The sequence below is a fragment of the Drosophila mojavensis genome, unplaced genomic scaffold, assembly GCF_018153725.1.
Source record: "Drosophila mojavensis isolate 15081-1352.22 unplaced genomic scaffold, ASM1815372v1 contig_80, whole genome shotgun sequence".
NCBI classification, from domain to species: Eukaryota; Metazoa; Arthropoda; class Insecta; order Diptera; family Drosophilidae; genus Drosophila; species Drosophila mojavensis.
The window spans coordinates 16,553,214-16,570,211 of record NW_025318906.1 but is presented as its reverse complement, the minus strand read 5'-3'; the positions used below and the strand labels follow the sequence as shown (position 1 = coordinate 16,570,211).

General features: G+C 38.1%; 5 protein-coding genes and 1 non-coding gene across 7 annotated transcripts; 4 read left to right on the top strand and 2 right to left on the bottom strand.

Annotated features, from left to right (window-relative positions):
* Positions 1-88: 88 nt before the first annotated feature.
* LOC6580233 (eukaryotic translation initiation factor 3 subunit B) lies at positions 89-2,945 on the bottom strand. Its single transcript, XM_002006053.4, has 4 exons — positions 2,743-2,945; positions 2,293-2,608; positions 684-2,236; positions 89-622 (listed from the first exon to the last, which is right to left on the bottom strand). The coding sequence occupies exons 1-4, from the start codon at positions 2,855-2,857 to the stop codon at positions 534-536; spliced, it is 2,073 nt and encodes a 690-aa protein (XP_002006089.1). The 5' UTR covers positions 2,858-2,945; the 3' UTR covers positions 89-533.
* A 680-nt stretch (positions 2,946-3,625) lies between these two features.
* On the top strand, positions 3,626-11,551 carry LOC6580232 (sprouty-related, EVH1 domain-containing protein 1). 2 transcript variants are annotated; one of them, XM_044010487.1, is made up of 7 exons: positions 3,626-3,978; positions 4,923-5,359; positions 8,417-8,594; positions 8,675-8,843; positions 9,982-9,995; positions 10,059-10,134; positions 10,200-11,551. In XM_044010487.1, exons 2-7 carry the CDS (start codon positions 5,340-5,342, stop codon positions 10,979-10,981), a joined length of 1,239 nt encoding a protein of 412 aa, XP_043866422.1. In that variant the 5' UTR covers positions 3,626-3,978; positions 4,923-5,339; the 3' UTR covers positions 10,982-11,551. The 2 variants fall into 2 exon arrangements, with proteins under 2 accessions (XP_043866422.1, XP_043866421.1); XM_044010486.1 differs by having other exon boundaries at positions 3,627-3,978; positions 9,916-9,995.
* A 2,082-nt stretch (positions 11,552-13,633) lies between these two features.
* Trnag-gcc lies at positions 13,634-13,704 on the top strand. The gene has a single exon. It is a non-coding gene; the product is annotated as a tRNA-Gly (tRNA).
* Positions 13,705-13,719: 15 nt separating this feature from the next.
* On the top strand, positions 13,720-15,659 carry LOC6580230 (kelch-like protein 40b). The gene is made up of 3 exons (XM_002006051.4): positions 13,720-14,061; positions 14,165-14,897; positions 14,963-15,659. Exons 1-3 carry the CDS (start codon positions 13,970-13,972, stop codon positions 15,431-15,433), a joined length of 1,296 nt encoding a protein of 431 aa, XP_002006087.1. The 5' UTR covers positions 13,720-13,969; the 3' UTR covers positions 15,434-15,659.
* On the top strand, positions 15,625-16,378 carry LOC6580229 (trafficking protein particle complex subunit 5). Its single transcript, XM_002006050.4, has 3 exons — positions 15,625-15,810; positions 15,868-16,177; positions 16,237-16,378. The coding sequence occupies exons 1-3, from the start codon at positions 15,635-15,637 to the stop codon at positions 16,333-16,335; spliced, it is 585 nt and encodes a 194-aa protein (XP_002006086.1). The 5' UTR covers positions 15,625-15,634; the 3' UTR covers positions 16,336-16,378.
* On the bottom strand, positions 16,372-16,957 carry LOC6580228. Its single transcript, XM_002006049.4, has 2 exons — positions 16,753-16,957; positions 16,372-16,674 (listed from the first exon to the last, which is right to left on the bottom strand). The coding sequence occupies exons 1-2, from the start codon at positions 16,879-16,881 to the stop codon at positions 16,462-16,464; spliced, it is 342 nt and encodes a 113-aa protein (XP_002006085.1). The 5' UTR covers positions 16,882-16,957; the 3' UTR covers positions 16,372-16,461.
* Between the last annotated feature and the right edge of the window lie 41 nt (positions 16,958-16,998).

The following is a 16,998-nucleotide window of genomic DNA, read 5'->3' as shown; positions in this document are numbered from 1 at the left end:
TATGAATGCAAATCAATTGTTAACTGGGTTTTAATTTCTTTCAGTTTGGCACTTTGCCCCACAGCCCTCCCTCATTAAAAACGTTCAATGCCTTTTCGTTTTCCTTTTCTTTTTGCTGTTCACATACAAATACAATGCAAATTTACTTCTAATAGTTAATAATGTGGCTTCGGTCATGTTTTCTTATTTTTCTCGTATTTGTTTTTCGTGTTTTGTATATCAAGTTACAGTTGTTCGTGAGCTTGACTTTAGTTTATATAGATTTATGTGTGACGTTACTTTTGTGCTTAAGGATCGAATTTTAATGGATATTTGAATATATTGTGTGCATATGTATGTAACGCAAGCTAGTTAAAATATGTTTACGCTTATTATGTAATATTAAAGCGCGACGTGGTTTTAAAGAATGGCGTCCCGATAAATAGAGACCTTTCGGGACGTCGTCACGTTGCGTTGCTCAAGCCTTAAGACACCAGCTTTAAAAAATTGTGAAAACGGAGGGGGGATGTGGTCGCGATTGATTTGGGGGTCGTTTACTCTAGCAGGGTTACTTCTTCCTTGACTAAAAATTCAACAACTTCCTCATCAACTTCATCGGTCTCCAAATTATCCGTATCCACATCTGAAAAATGGAAATAATTAAATTACAAATAAAATTGATTGTAGTCTAAACTTCAACTTACGCCCTCGGAGCATGATGCGACGGCTCTTTTGATCCTTCCATTCCGCGATGCGCTTGTTGCGGTACTCCATGAAGGTCTCTCGCAGCTGTGCGCGCTTTTCGAGCAACTCCTTGGAGGCACGGGTCAAGCGCAGACGATCCTTCTGTTCAAATATAGGATAATATTTCTTCAAATTTTTCTTGATCTCCTTTTGCTTCTCTTCGCTAAGTAGCGTCGGTGGTCGCGGGCGCCAAAGGAACTGCACAAAGTTCTTCAAAATGGTGCGCCTGATGATGCGACCCTGGAAGGTATACATATTAAAGCCGGTATCCTCTTTCACCTTCCACGATGAGACGCCAGTGACGACATAACGACCAGTTGGATCCCATTCCACCTCCGATGCACGGAAGTGATCCGGCGATGCACTGATGATGTAGTCATTCGTGGTATCAACGAACTCAAAGGTGCCCATGGTCAGATTGGCCATGACGATGAATTGGCCACGTGGCGACCAGAACAGATGAGTGCAGGACTTCTTCTCCAGCCGCTTCACAAGGCTGGGCTTGACACCCTTATTCACCTCGTAGAAGCTAACATTGGCGGAGTTGGGCTCGCCATGTATAATGGAAAATTTATTTCCAATAGGCTCCCAGGCAAAAGCAAGAATCAGCTCACGTATTTCCACCGAATCCACGGGTATTTCCTTTTCGCGCATGTGGAATATCTCAAAATTGTAGAACATGCCCAGAAACTTGACGTCCAGCTCCTTCTTATCCTTCTTCAGCTTGGAGTAGCGATCGACCTTAACACACAGATAATCGCCAGACTTTTGCCAATGAAGCTTACAGTCGGCCACATGGAAAAGATTCTTGTTGCGAATCTCCCGCTTCTTGGGGATCTCCATCAGGGTGACACGTGCGGGTATTTGATTCTGCTCTTCCACCCAGTAAGCGATGACATTGTCCGTAGGCGACCACGAGAAGCCGCGTATGCCCGCTATCTTGATGGACTTCAAGTCAAGCAAGTAAAATGATGGCGTCTCGTAGATGTGAATCGAATTCTCGCCCATGCGTGCCACAAATTTGTCATCGTGCGACCAGCGGAACATTGATAACACAGACATGCCATCGCCCACAAACGAACGCTTCTCAGCCCCAGTGCGTATATCCCAAATGATGATCTTTTGACCCGTTGGTGTTGGGCCATAGGTTACCAAATAATTCTCACATGGCGAGAATTCGACGAACTGGGTGCCTGGATGGGGAAACTTTTGAATTTTCTGGAAGCTGCTGCCACCCCAAATGGCGACTCCGGGTTTGTGGAAGGTGACCACATAGGTGCCCAGAGGCGACCACTTCACAAACGTGTCCGTAAAACGTTCACGTGTCTCCAGCTCATTGGGTTCGGGCAGAGTGTTCTGCCAGAAGCCAACCTGCACGCAATTCGGTGCTGTCTCAGCCGCTACGCAGTACTGATCATAGGCATCGGGATCGTTTATAAAATTATACAGATCACTCTGTACCTTAAAGGGTTGTACAGTCGGCGGCTCCCACTTCTCCGGTATATTTTCATACCTAGAAAGTAAAATTTGTTATAGTTTTTGTTTTTAATTAGCTATTTGTCAACTTACTTCTGGAAGTCTGTAAACAAATTTACGGCAAAAGTATAATTCTTGTCCAGGCGATGGTTGTTTAATTTCTTGACTGCATCCTCAGCCTGACTGGCGGTCTTGAATTCCATGAATGCATAGCCTTTTGTCTTGCCCTCCTCATCCACCGGATAGACAACGTTAACGATTTCACCGCACTGCGAGAACAGCTTGTTGATAACCGATTTAAGTTTTTCCAGGCGGCTTGGCTCTACTTTCGGCATATTATCCACTACAACGACACTTTCAACACCATCGGCTTCGGATGGGCGTTGGGCCAGCATATCTCCCAATAAATCTGCCATATAATAAACATTATTGCATTTCTCATTGAAAATAATGCACTTTTTGAGGTTATGTTTGTCATCTCTTTTTGCAATTGTCGGCAATGGCTTGTAGCGCGTGTGCTGCGCTGGCAACAATCAAACTTACCTTCATCGCTAATGTTGTCCACGTAACCGGGCGGATCATCGAAATTGGGCTCCTCATTGTAGTCGCTGTCGTTTGCGTCCGCACCCGAATGCTCCTCACTTTTCTTTTTAGCCATTTTCAGCGTTTTATTTGCGAATTATATACGGCAGCCGATTTCCCGCAGTCATCAAACACACACACGCACATAAAAAAGGAAATGTTAATGTTAGATATGAGCGATAGTTACTTACCTGCTACTTGTAACAAGTATAATATTGTATCGATAAATTTGTGTACGTAATTACAAATTAACAGCGAAAACAATAACAGTTACTTAATCGAAATCAAAAATCAAGCTTTCAAGCTATTGAGAAAACACTGAAATCCTATCAACTGTATTATATTAAATTATATTTTAAGCGCCAAACAAAACTAAATCCCGCTTATTTTTAATTATTGAATAAAATAACAATTTAAAAATATTTTCGATAACGCAGAAGTAATGGGATCATTAAAAGTATGAATATATCGATATACCCAACATCGATGCAATTTTAAAGCGTTTTAAATGTTGTTATTCCTTGCCATATACACAAATTTTTATGGCAAAAACTATAATATATATCATTGTCTTTGAGCATCTGAACTTTTTGGTTTCACAAATTGCGTCGATAAGTTTTTGATTAAATATTCTTTGCTGTTATTAACAGTTTGGAAAATGTAATGTTATTGTCCAAGTTATGTTAAGTAACATATCTGTTTGGAAATTCATTCTTTTTTTCCAAACGAAGAAGTAGTAGGTGTATAATCTGCACAAATGTAATAAAAATGAAGACAAAAATCAAATATATAATTTAAGTGAACCCATTGCAATAAAAAAAAGTAATAACAGATAGCTAACCAAAACGCAAATACAAAATTTCAATGCCATACGCAGTTGCCACCTGAGATCAGAATTGCTTTTGTCTCCAAAGAGACAGGTTGTAAAAAAGTGCAGAGAATCAAATAAATTGACACAAAGTAATTGGTGAAATGTGTGTGCCATTGCAAAAACGTGATAAACGGCATAAAATGCGAAAAGCTGTTATCCAATAGAGAAAAATTCCGATACACCATGTCTCCCCATCTCTGCTCCGTACGCATCCGCGCCCGCACCTGCCACCTCCTTCACGGTCGTTATGCCTGTGCGCTAAGTCAAAAATCCAACATATACTAACCTAAATTCGTAGTGCAAAAACGAAAGGAAAAGGAAACGAAGTAATGAAATAAAATGAAACAAAAGCAGCCGAAATGCCATAACAAACTGTTAACAATACCAAAATGCTACAAAATATGTATTTGTTATGTTATTCCAAGTGATATACTTGAATGTGAATATTATATATGTATGTCAAAAGCTGCAGGATAGGCAATAAAACGAATATATGTTATATATACATCTATGTATGTATTTATATATACTATGTGTATACATGGAGAAATCGCCCAAAAAATGTTCTACCTCACTTTCTGCGTGGCTGAGTGTGTGTGTGTTACCTTTTTTTTGTATATGCGCAAGCGACGCTCTCATAGCAAGCAGCAAGTGAGAGTCTAAGAGAGCGAGTGGTCCAAAACGCAGAGTGCGAGAAAGAGAGAGAGAGGGAGAGCTACCAAAGCGCCTGTAGCCTTGATAAAATATATGAATGAAATTTTCGTTTTCAACGCAAAGTGTTTTTTTGTTATTAGTTTTCATGCTTTGGCTATCTATAAAATCTAAAGCTTAAAATTGAAATTAATGTTGTCCATGCCACTTGTCATGTTTACTGGAAAGTAAAAACTAACCAATAGGCGCAATAATTTTGTATACAGGAGTTTTGTTGTTGTTTTAGCTGGGGCTGGTGCGCTCTCGATTTCGATACAGGCTCAGCCTTGCGTGCGCGCTCTCTTGCTCTTTTTGAGATGATGCCTGTTACATCTTTGTTGCTTGGAAAAATTCGGACATATATTTGCTCCATGAAGTTTTTCCACAGTGTTTGTCTACACGCCCACATAGTGTGTGCGAATATGTGTGATTTTGCGAGTGTATTGAAAAACTAAAAGTCGCCCGTTCGTCGCCGTCTGCTGCTTTGCTGCTATTGCAAAAAAGAAATCGCATTTATAAAAAATGATAACATAATTTTCGCATTTAGTTAAATATAACGGGGCCTGCTCTCTCTTTGTAGTTTAAATTGTGTCTAACACTCAACGAGTTTCCAAACAGTTGCAAAGCAGTTCGAGTCGTCTTTCATATTGTGCCAAAAAAAGAAAAAAAGAAGCAAACGAAACGAAAAGAAAAACAACAAAGCAACGAAACGCATTACCAACAACAACAACAACAACTACTACTACTACTACAATAAGTCAGCTGAAACGACCATCAACAACAATTGAAGTACTCCAGTTATCTTCTCGTCTAAAGTCAGCGTAACTGTAATAATTACAGTTACACTTCTTTGTTGTTGTTGGCACTTGTTTTTCGGAAGTTTGTGCAGCAGCAGGCTCTGAATGTCTTTATGCTTTAATCATGGTGTATTTTGCCACCAACAAGAACAACACCGACACTATTCGCTGCTATATTAGAATCTTTCTGATAACAAATCATGACAGAAGGACATGAAAGGTAAGTCGAAACTCTGTCGTAAATATATTGTATTATTTAAGTAATCATTTAAGTTGACGGCGTTACCAGATCAGTGATGAGCCTAAAACTGGCTCTTTATGTAGATATGTATGTACAAACGTGCGTGCCTTAATTGCTCCCGCTCCCAATTTAATTTAAACAATTGTTGCCAATTTACCAAGCGCAAAAATACAATTTAATTGAACGAAAATACAAACAAACATTTCTGAATGAAATACGGCACTATTCAAGGCAAGTTAGGCATGAATGAAATGTGACTCATTTGTCTGTCTGGTCAATCATCCAAGACATCCGCATATTAAACAAACACACACACATATATTTAAACATGCAATATTTATGTACATATATATGTGAACACAGGCAAATATACATACATACACACATGCCTGCATATGTATTGTGTATGGTGAACCGCCGTGTCAATGTCTCCACATAGTCTGTCCGTCGCCAGTTTTAATGAATGAAATGGAATGCTAGCAACTATCTTGTTTTTTTTTTTTTTCTAATTGTTTTTCTTGTTTAAAGCGTAGCGCCCCCATTGAAAATGATGTCACTCGCTGATGCCCTCCGCGTTTGTTTGCTTCTTTATGTGCCGCATATTGAACAATTTACAACAGGCAGTGGCAGAGGCGAAGGCGGAGACAAATGGCTAGAACTATAGCTAGAGCCAAATCACTTTAGCTAGGCTGTTTGCCATTTGCAATTTGAGTACCACCAACGTCTGCGCAACAGAAACAGAAACAATAATAATAAAATACACACAATAACAGAATCAAGGTTCTTGTAGTTTCATTCATGCCTTTGGTTCGACATTTGCTGCTTGGAATGAACGGCTTTCATTTGCATTTTGCATTGAATTTCCATTCATTAAACTACAAATATACTTTTTTATTTATAAATACATGCATACATACATATGTATGGATGCGTGCACGTAAATTGTGTAGGTCTTTCCGCAACTCGTTTCGGTATTTTTGATCCTCTACTTCAACAAATACAATAACAGTTAATTAATAATTGCATGCATTTTACAGCACTGTGTACAACAATCAAATCTTGACAGATAACAAGTATTAAAAGAGCATAAATACATCCATACGTATATGTATGTGCATTATGTATATTAGCAGCTAACGCGTATAACATAAAAAGTAAAATAAAGATTTAACAAGTATATTTCTGGACTAACATATAATACACATATGTACACACACATGTACGTATGCAGATCATAGACAAATGCTTGAAACACTTGAAAGCAGTGACTAGCTCCTGTTACTTTGCACACATACAGACGCTGGGTGCCCGACTCTTTTTGTCTCTCTCACTTTCACTCTCATTTTCTCTGTCATACGCATGCGCTCTGTTTGGAGTTTGTCAATTGGGGATTTTGTTTCTGATTTGGGACTTTTAATTTTTGCTTGAGGCAGGCTTTGTCTTCTGTCTGCAGTGGAGTTTTGTGAATGTATGTACATATGTGTATGTATATAAGCATTTTCATCGTTGACGGTATGTGTTTATATGTGTGTTACATGCATTTATGTATATATGTATGTTTTGCCACACATGCATATGTATCTATCATAGTGGCAACGCTCAGCCTGCGTTTTTTTAAAGTTGCCACCAGGGCTACAGAAAGCTTTTTTCAAAATTCCAATTGCATTAATGCATCTGTCGCAGCCCTGATAGTAGAAATTGCAAACAAATCGCGTTTCATTCATGGTAAAGCAGCCACACTAATATCCTTGGCCAGACATGCTGACGTGTGCGTCCTACCTTGAGCGCGAGAATGCATATATACGCATATGTACATACATATATGGGGATAAATATATGTATACAAATGCGCTTTGTCGCTTTGCAAGCTGCTGTGGCTGCCACTAGCTAGTCCTTGACATAGCTATGACGTCGTTTTCCGTCTACTTTGGTAGACCCTCTGTGCATTTTCATTCTGTAAAATGCTTGCCAAATCTAGGACAAATGTATGTATACAGCCATACGCAAATACAGGCAGGCAGGCAGGCAGGCAAGCGAATGGAGTCAGCGGCTACTGGTTACAACTCCTCCCTAAAAGCTTTTTCATTGAGTAACTTTGCGATTAAAACTCCATTTCATACTTCTGCGCAGGTCGTGAGCTGCTTTGTTCGCTTGTGGGTCGAACCTGTTTCTGTGTGCAGCTCCGTTTGGCTTTATTTTTTTAAGAATGAAGCTCAAAATGGAAGTTTTCACAGGTTCTTGATTCATATATTTTTGCTACCCTTAATATACAAACTCACACAGGCCCCCATGCAAACGTATATGTATATGTGTGCTTGTAAGTTTTATACATACGGAAATTGTACATCAATGAATAAAAGCTTCAATGTGTGTGTTTGTAGAAATAGCCTTAATGAATGCATATGCTAACAGGTTATACTGGCAAGCAGAACAGCTAATTATATATAAAGGATCACGAACCAAATTGATATGAGCGTAGAATATTGATTATTTTAAATGTGTGATATCAACTACGTGATATATAAACTATGTAGTTGACAATTTAAATATATAAATTAACTACAGTTCGTTGCCGAATTTTGGGTGATTTAGAGTCCGTCTCTCTTGAGCAGTTTTTAGTTTATTCTGGCTTTGGCATGGGCAGGTGTGACACAGGTGCTGCATATGGAGTCGACAAGGCTGTGCTGCTATGGCTTCGTTGGCCGAAAATTGAATTAGCCAAATTAGCGACACTTTTAGGTTATCAGCGGGCGTAATATACATAGCTGAGAGCTAATGCCACAGGCTAATGCAGTCAGTTGACAGTAATTGTAGCAACAGCATCAGAAATAATGTCCACAGTTGCTTATCACAAACTAAGCTTGGGGCGCTCGTTCAGCAGGTGTTTTATCGATACTTATCGAACTAGTTATATTAATATCATAAAAGTTTTAATTGATTTTTAAGTATTGTCGTTTACAATTACCTATGTAAGAAATATAAATTGTAATATATATTCACTAAAATATTCTTCTTCTTTTCTATAACATCTTGCAGCGACTTCTTAGTTACAGTACGCGCACAGGTAATGACCAGGGACGAGAGCACCGAGGGCTGGCTACCGCTGGCTGGGGGTGGTCTGGCAAATGTTTCGATACGTAAACGTGCCAGATTATCCCCATTAGCATCGGGTCATGACTACATCATCTATGGGCAAAGAATCTCCGATCAAAGTGTGAGTAGAAACAGACATCCCTATCTATAAGGATATTACTGAATGAATGCATGTTTTTCTATTCGGTTTGTTTTTTGCAGGTTATTTTGAGCTGTGTCATCAATCGTGATCTGAAGTATTACAAAGTAATGCCCACATTTCATCATTGGCGCGCCGGCAAACAGCGCAACGGACTAACATTTCAAACAGCAGCCGATGCGCGTGCCTTTGATAAGGGCGTGCTGCGCGCCTATAATGAGCTAATTGATGGTATGATCACTCTACCCACTATCCATGGATCCATTCCCAATCCCATTTAGCTGCATGTTGCTTAATTGATCAAAACGAAAAAAAAAGAAAAACACAATCGATATATTTTCTCTCGCTTCTTTTACCTATGCAAATATACGTTTATAATTTATATCTCTTTATCACACACGCATACATACACATACACGCGCACACACTCACACAAACCTTGGCTAATTACACTTCTCCTTTTGACGTTGCATTTAGAATTTTTCGCCTTCATTAACTAATACAAAATAAATGTTTTATGCTCTTTTTTATAAAAAAAAAAACTTGCTACAAAATTACAAAAAAAAAAAAAATTAAACATTTCATTGGAATTGTGAAATTTGTTTCAAAATTAAAACAATCATTAACAAAATTAACAAAAAATATATAATTTTAAAACAAAATTGGTAAGTGTTCAAGGAGGTTTCTTTTTTAAACAAGTGTGTGCGCTGCATTTTTATTATTAATATAAAAATAACTTTTTTGATAAATACTTGATGTACAACTTTCATAAACTTCCTGCAGAGCCTAAAAATCATTAATTTAGATATACATTTATTTCTGTTTAGAGTTTCCTTAAATATGCAAGGCAAGAACAAAATAGACTTTTAACATAAAATTTATGATATATTTTGAGCACTCCTCGTATATTATGAAAACTGATTTATAATAGTTAATATATATATATACATATATCAATCTTAAAGTGCGTATTTCTCATCAAAGAGTCACAAAAATTGCAGCGCAAACCAGCTATTTAGAAAATCCGTAGTATTTTATTTCATTTTAATTTTTTCAACTAGTTTACACCAATGAAAAACATTTAGTAAATGAAATTTCTGTAAACTACAATTGCTTAAACACACTCTCTTAACTCTGTGTATTTGAATATGCTTTTCTTTCTTCAGCTAAAAATTGACAATGCTCTCTTAACGCTTCATATTTGTTTTACTTTATAGCTTGTATTGAAATTAGCGTGTGCTTGGCTAACGTTTATTTGATATAACTAATCAATTTCTTTGAATATATATATATATACATATAGGACTGGCGAAATCTAATCCCACTATAATATGCCCACCATTGACCAAATATGATTCGGTTGGTGAAGATGATGTATTCATGGTGAGTTGGAAAATGTTTAGACAACCAGATGAGAAAACTTTGCTAATATTACACCATTTACAGACCCTGGACTTACCTGTGGAAAGCGAAAGTTTACAAAAGATACATTCAAGCCCCGAAGGCAGCGAAAAAAGTCACAGTAATGAAACTAAAAAGTTCTTGCATTTGTTTATATGAAATTAATTGATCTCTATTGTTCCACAGAAAGCGTCAGCGAGCGCCATAAGGATAGCTACAGCAACAATTCCGATTCCGAGAAACTACCAGCGGCTACCATACACTACATATCGACGGAAAAAACATCAACGGCTCCGGGCTCCGGCAGCGGCAACACTGGCAACGTTGGCGGCTCCACGGAGGGGCCGCCGCCGCCGCCTCCACCTGCAGGTCAGATAGCGCCCAGCGAGAATTACTCGTATGTAACGCTGACGGCTGTCCACCATGACTACAACTATCCGGTTGTGGAGCAGCCAGTTGGCGCCCAGGTGCTGAATGCACGACGCGAGTCAATCAGTGCATTGAAGAAGCGCAATGCTTTGGAGGCGGCACAAGCAATGGCCGCTGCACAGACATCGGCGGCGGGTGGAGCCAATAAGCCGCTGCACAAACCCAATGTATCGGATATACTCAAGAAGGAGACGCGCCTGCGTTGCCGCTACTGTCACGAGCTGTACAGCGAGGATTTCAATAGGCGTGGCGCATGCGAGTATGCACCAGATCCGTTTCGCAGCGGCTACGAGTGCATCTCGGGCATGGGCTGTGCACGCTGTATGATCTATCACTGTATGAGCGATGCAGAGGGTGAGACCGCACAGCATCCTTGTGATTGTAGCGTTAGCGAAGCGGGGTGCACCAAGCGCTGGTTGGGCCTGGCGCTGTTGTCCCTATTCGTTCCCTGCCTATGGTGCTATCCGCCGTTGCGCGCATGCCATTGGATGGGCATACAGTGCGGCCTCTGCGGAGCTCGCCATAAACCACATGTCTGACATTTGGAGGCTAGATTGCAAGGACAGTACGATGACGACCCCAGCACCAGGCCCAGAAACCAACAGCAACCTCACTCTGACGAGAATACATATAAGAGCCAGCTATTGCGACTCAAGCAGCGGCAGTCGCAGTTGCAGCAACCGCAGCCTCAAAGGCACTTTTATAACTGGGAACTCTCCCATAGTCTGGGCGCGCCCCAACAGCAGCCGCCGCAGCCGCTGTATCTGATGCAGCCGCACAGCAATAAGGCAGCTCAAAATGATTATGGTAGGCTTTTATTTTGAAAACTGACGAAATGACAACGAGAGTTCAGTTGCTGTTATGTTCCGTTCTGTGCTATTCTATCATTGCTTTCATTTGCCAACTTTTGTTTTGAGTTATCATGTATCAAGTTCAAATGACACCATATGATTTGCCATAGATTATTGTATATAGTAGAGCAGGTAAACCACTTGCACTTACCGTCTATAGGTCCATTGAACATCCACACTTATCAGATTCAGCATTGAAATAATTGTAATTTATATTTTAGAACTCTTAATTATTAATTATACTTTTGTAAAAACCGGGCTATTTGTTTTATATATATATATATATATATATATATATATGTATTTTTGCTTGTATATTTATATATATATATTCATATTCGTATCATATAACAATTGTAGTTATTTTTAGTTGTTTAAGTTTTTTGCTACTTACATTTTGTTTACAATTTGAAATTGGAGAACAGTATTAAAGCCAATGTCAGGCGTGACGGATATATCTAGATGCCAATATAAGCAAATTTGTGCGTAATTCCAATTCGTTTATAGTTTTAACAGAGCGTTTTCCCCTCTCAAAGAAATTACGCCGTAATGCGAAATGAAAATGAAAAGGCAAAATTGAATGCAAATGTTGCGGGAAAAAGAAACTAAAAAGAAAATATAAAAACAACATACAATAAAAACAAAAAGAAAAAAGAAAAGCGTAAAACTAAAACAAAAAACAACAACACTTAATGAAAAACTACAAATTGTTTTTAAACCCTTCAAAGCGAACAACGTCAACTTGCAGCAATTTGTGTTTTCAATTGTTCAACAAGAATTCAATTATGTCAAACAAATTTGTTTTGCAAAAAAAAAAAAAAAATCTTATTCATATTCATTTCCATTTACAAAAAGAATGTTTTTGACTCTTCTTAGGGCTCATGAAGATTCAAAATATTTCTTTTGCAAAAAAATCACACAAACCTTGTTTCAAATGTTAAGTTGATGAAATAAAAAAAAAAACCAAAAACAAAAACTAAATATGTTGTTATGAAAACACAAAATTGTTGCAATTGCGCGGCTGAATCGCTTAAATAAACCTTTAATTAAAAACAATTTGTAATTTAACCCATACAAATGAGTAAAAACTCATTTAAACAAAATACTTAAAAACAAAAACTCATATATGCAGTTATATATATATATATAAATGTGTATAAAACGTATTAAAGAATGCAAAAAGAAAAAAGAAAAATAAATTACTTATGTGCAAAGAACCTAAGTAATTTTTGTGTATTAAAAATGAAATTAATAATAATAAAAAAAAGCATTAATTTATTTCTTACTATAAATGCATATTTATTCAAAAATAAGCAAAGGTTGTGCAAACACACATTAAAAAACAAAAAAAAAATCAACAAAGTATATTAAAAATAAAACAAAAACCTTAAAACGGGCAATTGTTAGTAAAAATGCAAATGCTGTATCTAAAAAAAATGAAAAAAAAAAAAAAAAAAAAATGAACAAAAGTTGTTTAGATCAAGTAAACCTACCACAAAAAAACAAAAATGAAAAAAACAAAAAAACTTTGAACAAAGAACAAACACTCAACAAAAAGTACAAAATGTTAAATATACATGTTTAATTTTAAATTACTTTTATTATTTAGTTAAAGCTACAATAATTTTTAACATGTAAAATGATCCACAAGCATGCCAACATACAAAACATACAAAAAACAAAACAAATATAAAGTATATATATTAAATGTATTTCAAATTTTAACTGTGCATAAATAAACAAAAAACAAAAACAAATTAACTTTCAATGCGCAACAAAGAATAGAAAAAGAACGAAGACACAACAAAAATACGGACAAAACTAGAAGTCAGCAACAATAGTAAACATTTCGCTACATTATTTATTAACAAATTATCACAACAAAAAGTAAATATTCTAGAGATTAATAGTTAATTGCAGCAATTTGTTGAACACCAAAAACAAAAAAGAAGAAACTAAATTTTTCAATCAATATTTTGGTTATTTACAGTACATAAAATGAAAACCACATAAAATTATGAATAAGTAGCCGCATATAAAAGATGGCATTAAAAAGTAAACAAAATAAATGATATATTTATTCATATAAATGTATTTGAAATGTGAAAAAGAAAAATACAAAAACAAATAAAACAATTTAATAAACAAAAGTAAACTATTTCCTTTTTGCAACAGTCTGGCAACGACATGAACTATGCCAGGAAAGACATGAATCTGTATGTTAATGTATGCATTTATGTTTCGTAGCTGGCATGTCGCATATTTAATGTGGAAGTAACATAATCTGCGTATAACCAAGACTTTTTCTTAAATAGTAGCTTGTTTACTCCGCAGACACAAGCATCGGTGGTTCAGTGGTAGAATGCTCGCCTGCCACGCGGGCGGCCCGGGTTCGATTCCCGGCCGATGCAAATTACTTATTTTTCTGTATATAATTTGTTATTTCATTTAAATATTTTTATTTAGTAATCTTGACGTTGCGTTAGTTTTAAACAATTGAATTCAAGTATTTATGTATTTTAAACTTCAGACTGGTAGACGCGCCGAAGTTTAGTGCTACAACACACAAATATACAAATAAATTTAACAAGAATCTTTTTTGAGGATTTTTCATTTAGTCTCATTCCTTCTGCTTATAGTCCTATTTTGCAAGTCGCGATAAACTTATTTGGTGCAATGGACGAGGTAATGAAAAAACATAAAGAGTTAGGCCAGACAAAAACAAAACCAGCCGGTGGCGAGCTCACGTGCAGCGTGCACTTTGTCAAGTAAGTGTCATCACTAACCATAATGGGAAGAATAATTTGCAAGAGCCGATTTCCTTTTCTTGCACTCTATTAATGCATATTAATAAAATATGAAAACAATAAGCCCCAGGTACAGTCCGGGAAGCTCATCCGAAGACGAATTAGGCTCGGTAACGAGGTTGGTTTCAAAAGCTGAAGATTTGGAGCTCGCACGTGTTTTCAAACGTCAAGCGGCAGATATAGCCAAGAGTCGTTCCTTATTTGAGTTTGGGCACAATTTCGAAGATGTGCGCGACTGGCTGACCATCGAGCAGCCATCAAAAGTGTGCTTAAAGACCGTATTACGCTATATGGTGGAGAATCATTTGAAGACAACCGTCAAGATTGAGATCAACAAAATGTATTTCAATTGCCACTTGCTTGTGCTGCAGGCCTACTCCAAGTATTTCATGGAGCTCAATCCAATTCCGTTCGTTGTGACGCTGCCAGAGTCGAAGGTGTCCCAAAAGGCATTTATGCTCGTCTACAAATGGATGCTCAGTGATGAGCCGATCCTGGAGCGCAAAGACATTGTCACCGTATTTGTGGCAGCCACTTATTTGAGAGTGAAGGAGTTGCTGTTGCATTGCTGGAAGTATTTCGATGATAAGAACTGCTTCAATGAGGCCTCCGCCTGTGTCATGTACGTCGAATCGAAGAACAATGTGGCTTTGGATGTTGTGCGCAATCTGATGCTGACGCGCATACAAAAGTTTCTCCTCACCTTTGTGGCAACGAGCGATTTCTTAGATTTGCCGCATAAGCATCTTGTCTATCTTCTTTCCTCAGATGAGATATGCGTAAATAGTGAAATTGAGGTCGTTTAATTTTATTAATTTGATCTATTTTCCATTTATATTGTAACATTTTATTAACTCTGTAGATACTTTTCATTGCTGTACGCTGGCTGGGACACGACTGGGAGAGAAGAAAAGCGAACGTGCAGAGCCTGATTGATTGTATTCGCTTCAGTTCCATGCCACTTTGGTATTTGCTGTGCGTACGGCGGGTGGAGATGCACAGTCTGCTCAAAGAGCTGCTCAGTTTACCCACTGTTGATTCGCTCATCAATCAGTCCATTGCACAGATTACTTCCAAAATGTACGAAGAAAAACAGGAGGGATTTATTTTAGATTACGATTGCATCACAAAGAATTTACAACAGTCGCGCCGTTGGATCGTGGATGATGCGTGTCCTTATTATCATCACATTTGCTGTCCGCATACGCGCGACATCACTTTTACACAGTTCGAATCCTATTTAGCCGCGTTGCAGCAGCAGTCAATTGATTATTGGACCAAAGTGGATATGTTGGATGTAAAGAATCCGAGAAAGTGTGGCTGTATGCAATAACGGTAGATTCAAATGCCACCAGCCAATAGAAAATCAAATTTGACATTCGCAGCTATACGTTTTTATGCTCAAGAATGAAAATAGTCCGGCAACGTTACTTTATTGTATTAAAAAAAAAAGTCTGGTAACCTAGACAACAGCTGTTTTGTTGACGAACTTGTGTTTTTTCGAGGTGTTGTTTACGTTGCTCTAATAAATAAAATGGAAAAGCTTGAAGCACTTAAAATTTCGACAATGCGTCCGCGCAGCAATATACTTGATCGACCACTGTCCAAGGGCAAATCCGAAGTTTCACACAGCATTGTGGCTTTGCTCTTCAGCGAAATTGTTCAATACTCCCAGAGTCGAGTTTTCACAGTTCCCGAATTGCAGACAAGGTAATTTTACATTTGCTTGACGATTGAGGGAATTGAAAATAATACAACATCTTTTAGATTACACGATTTGGGTCAGGATGTGGGCACACGCATCATTGATTTGTACTTTGTGCGCGAACGCAGCTCCAAGCGTGAGACGAAGCTAACACAAATGTTGCTCTTTGTGAAGACAACCGTGTGGAAGAACTTGTTCGGCAAGGAGGCCGAGAAATTGGAGCATGCCAACGACGACGAGCGAACCTACTACATCATTGAAAAGGAACCACTGGTAAACACATTCATCAGTGTGCCCAAAGACAAAAGCTCACTGAATTGCGCCAACTTTACGGCTGGCATTGTCGAAGCGGTATTAACACATTGCGGATTTGTAAGTGGCCATTTAAGCTTAATTTAGATTCATATAAAACTTATTTACAAATCTTTCAGCCCTGCAAAGTAACGGCACACTGGCATAAGGGCACGACGTACATGGTCAAGTTTGAGGACTTTGTCATAGCGCGCGACAAGCAAATGGAGGAAAAATAGAAATATGCTTAAATTATTAATAAAAATAACTTCTAATTACAAATACCCAACTGATAAATGTATATTTTTACAATTTTTCATTAATTTGATTCCGCAAGATATATTGCCTGAGAGTTGAGTAGAGCCTTAAATAAACTTGAACCTGCGATCCTTGTAGGCCACCTGGCCGGTGCGATATTTCTGTTCACGGCCATCGCGTTCGCTCTTCAGCATCCAGGCGTATATCGCAATGGGCAGCACGACGGCGAAGAGGCCCGTGCGGAACGCATGTCCGGTGGGACGAAAATGCTCAATGTGTGAGACGCGCATGGCCTGGAAACGGGCTAGGCCAGCATCGAACTGCAATCAAGTAAATATTTATTATTGAGCATTCCAAAATGCTGGCATGTGATGACATAACCATTATTTGGCACTTACCACAGTGCCGCCCTCTCCAGTGGCATGACGGAAAGGATTGGAGCTCTGCTTCAAGTATTCGTTACGCAGCTTAAGTGTGTGCTCATGCTTACGGCAAATGAATTCCTCCTGATCCTTCGTGACAACCATTTTATTCTGTTGCAAAACTCAACTTGTGCTGGGCAACAAAAGCAAATGCCTAACAGCTGTTTGCAAACACTAAGAAGCAGACAGTTTGGCATTCGCATCGAAACGTCAGCGTTTAAG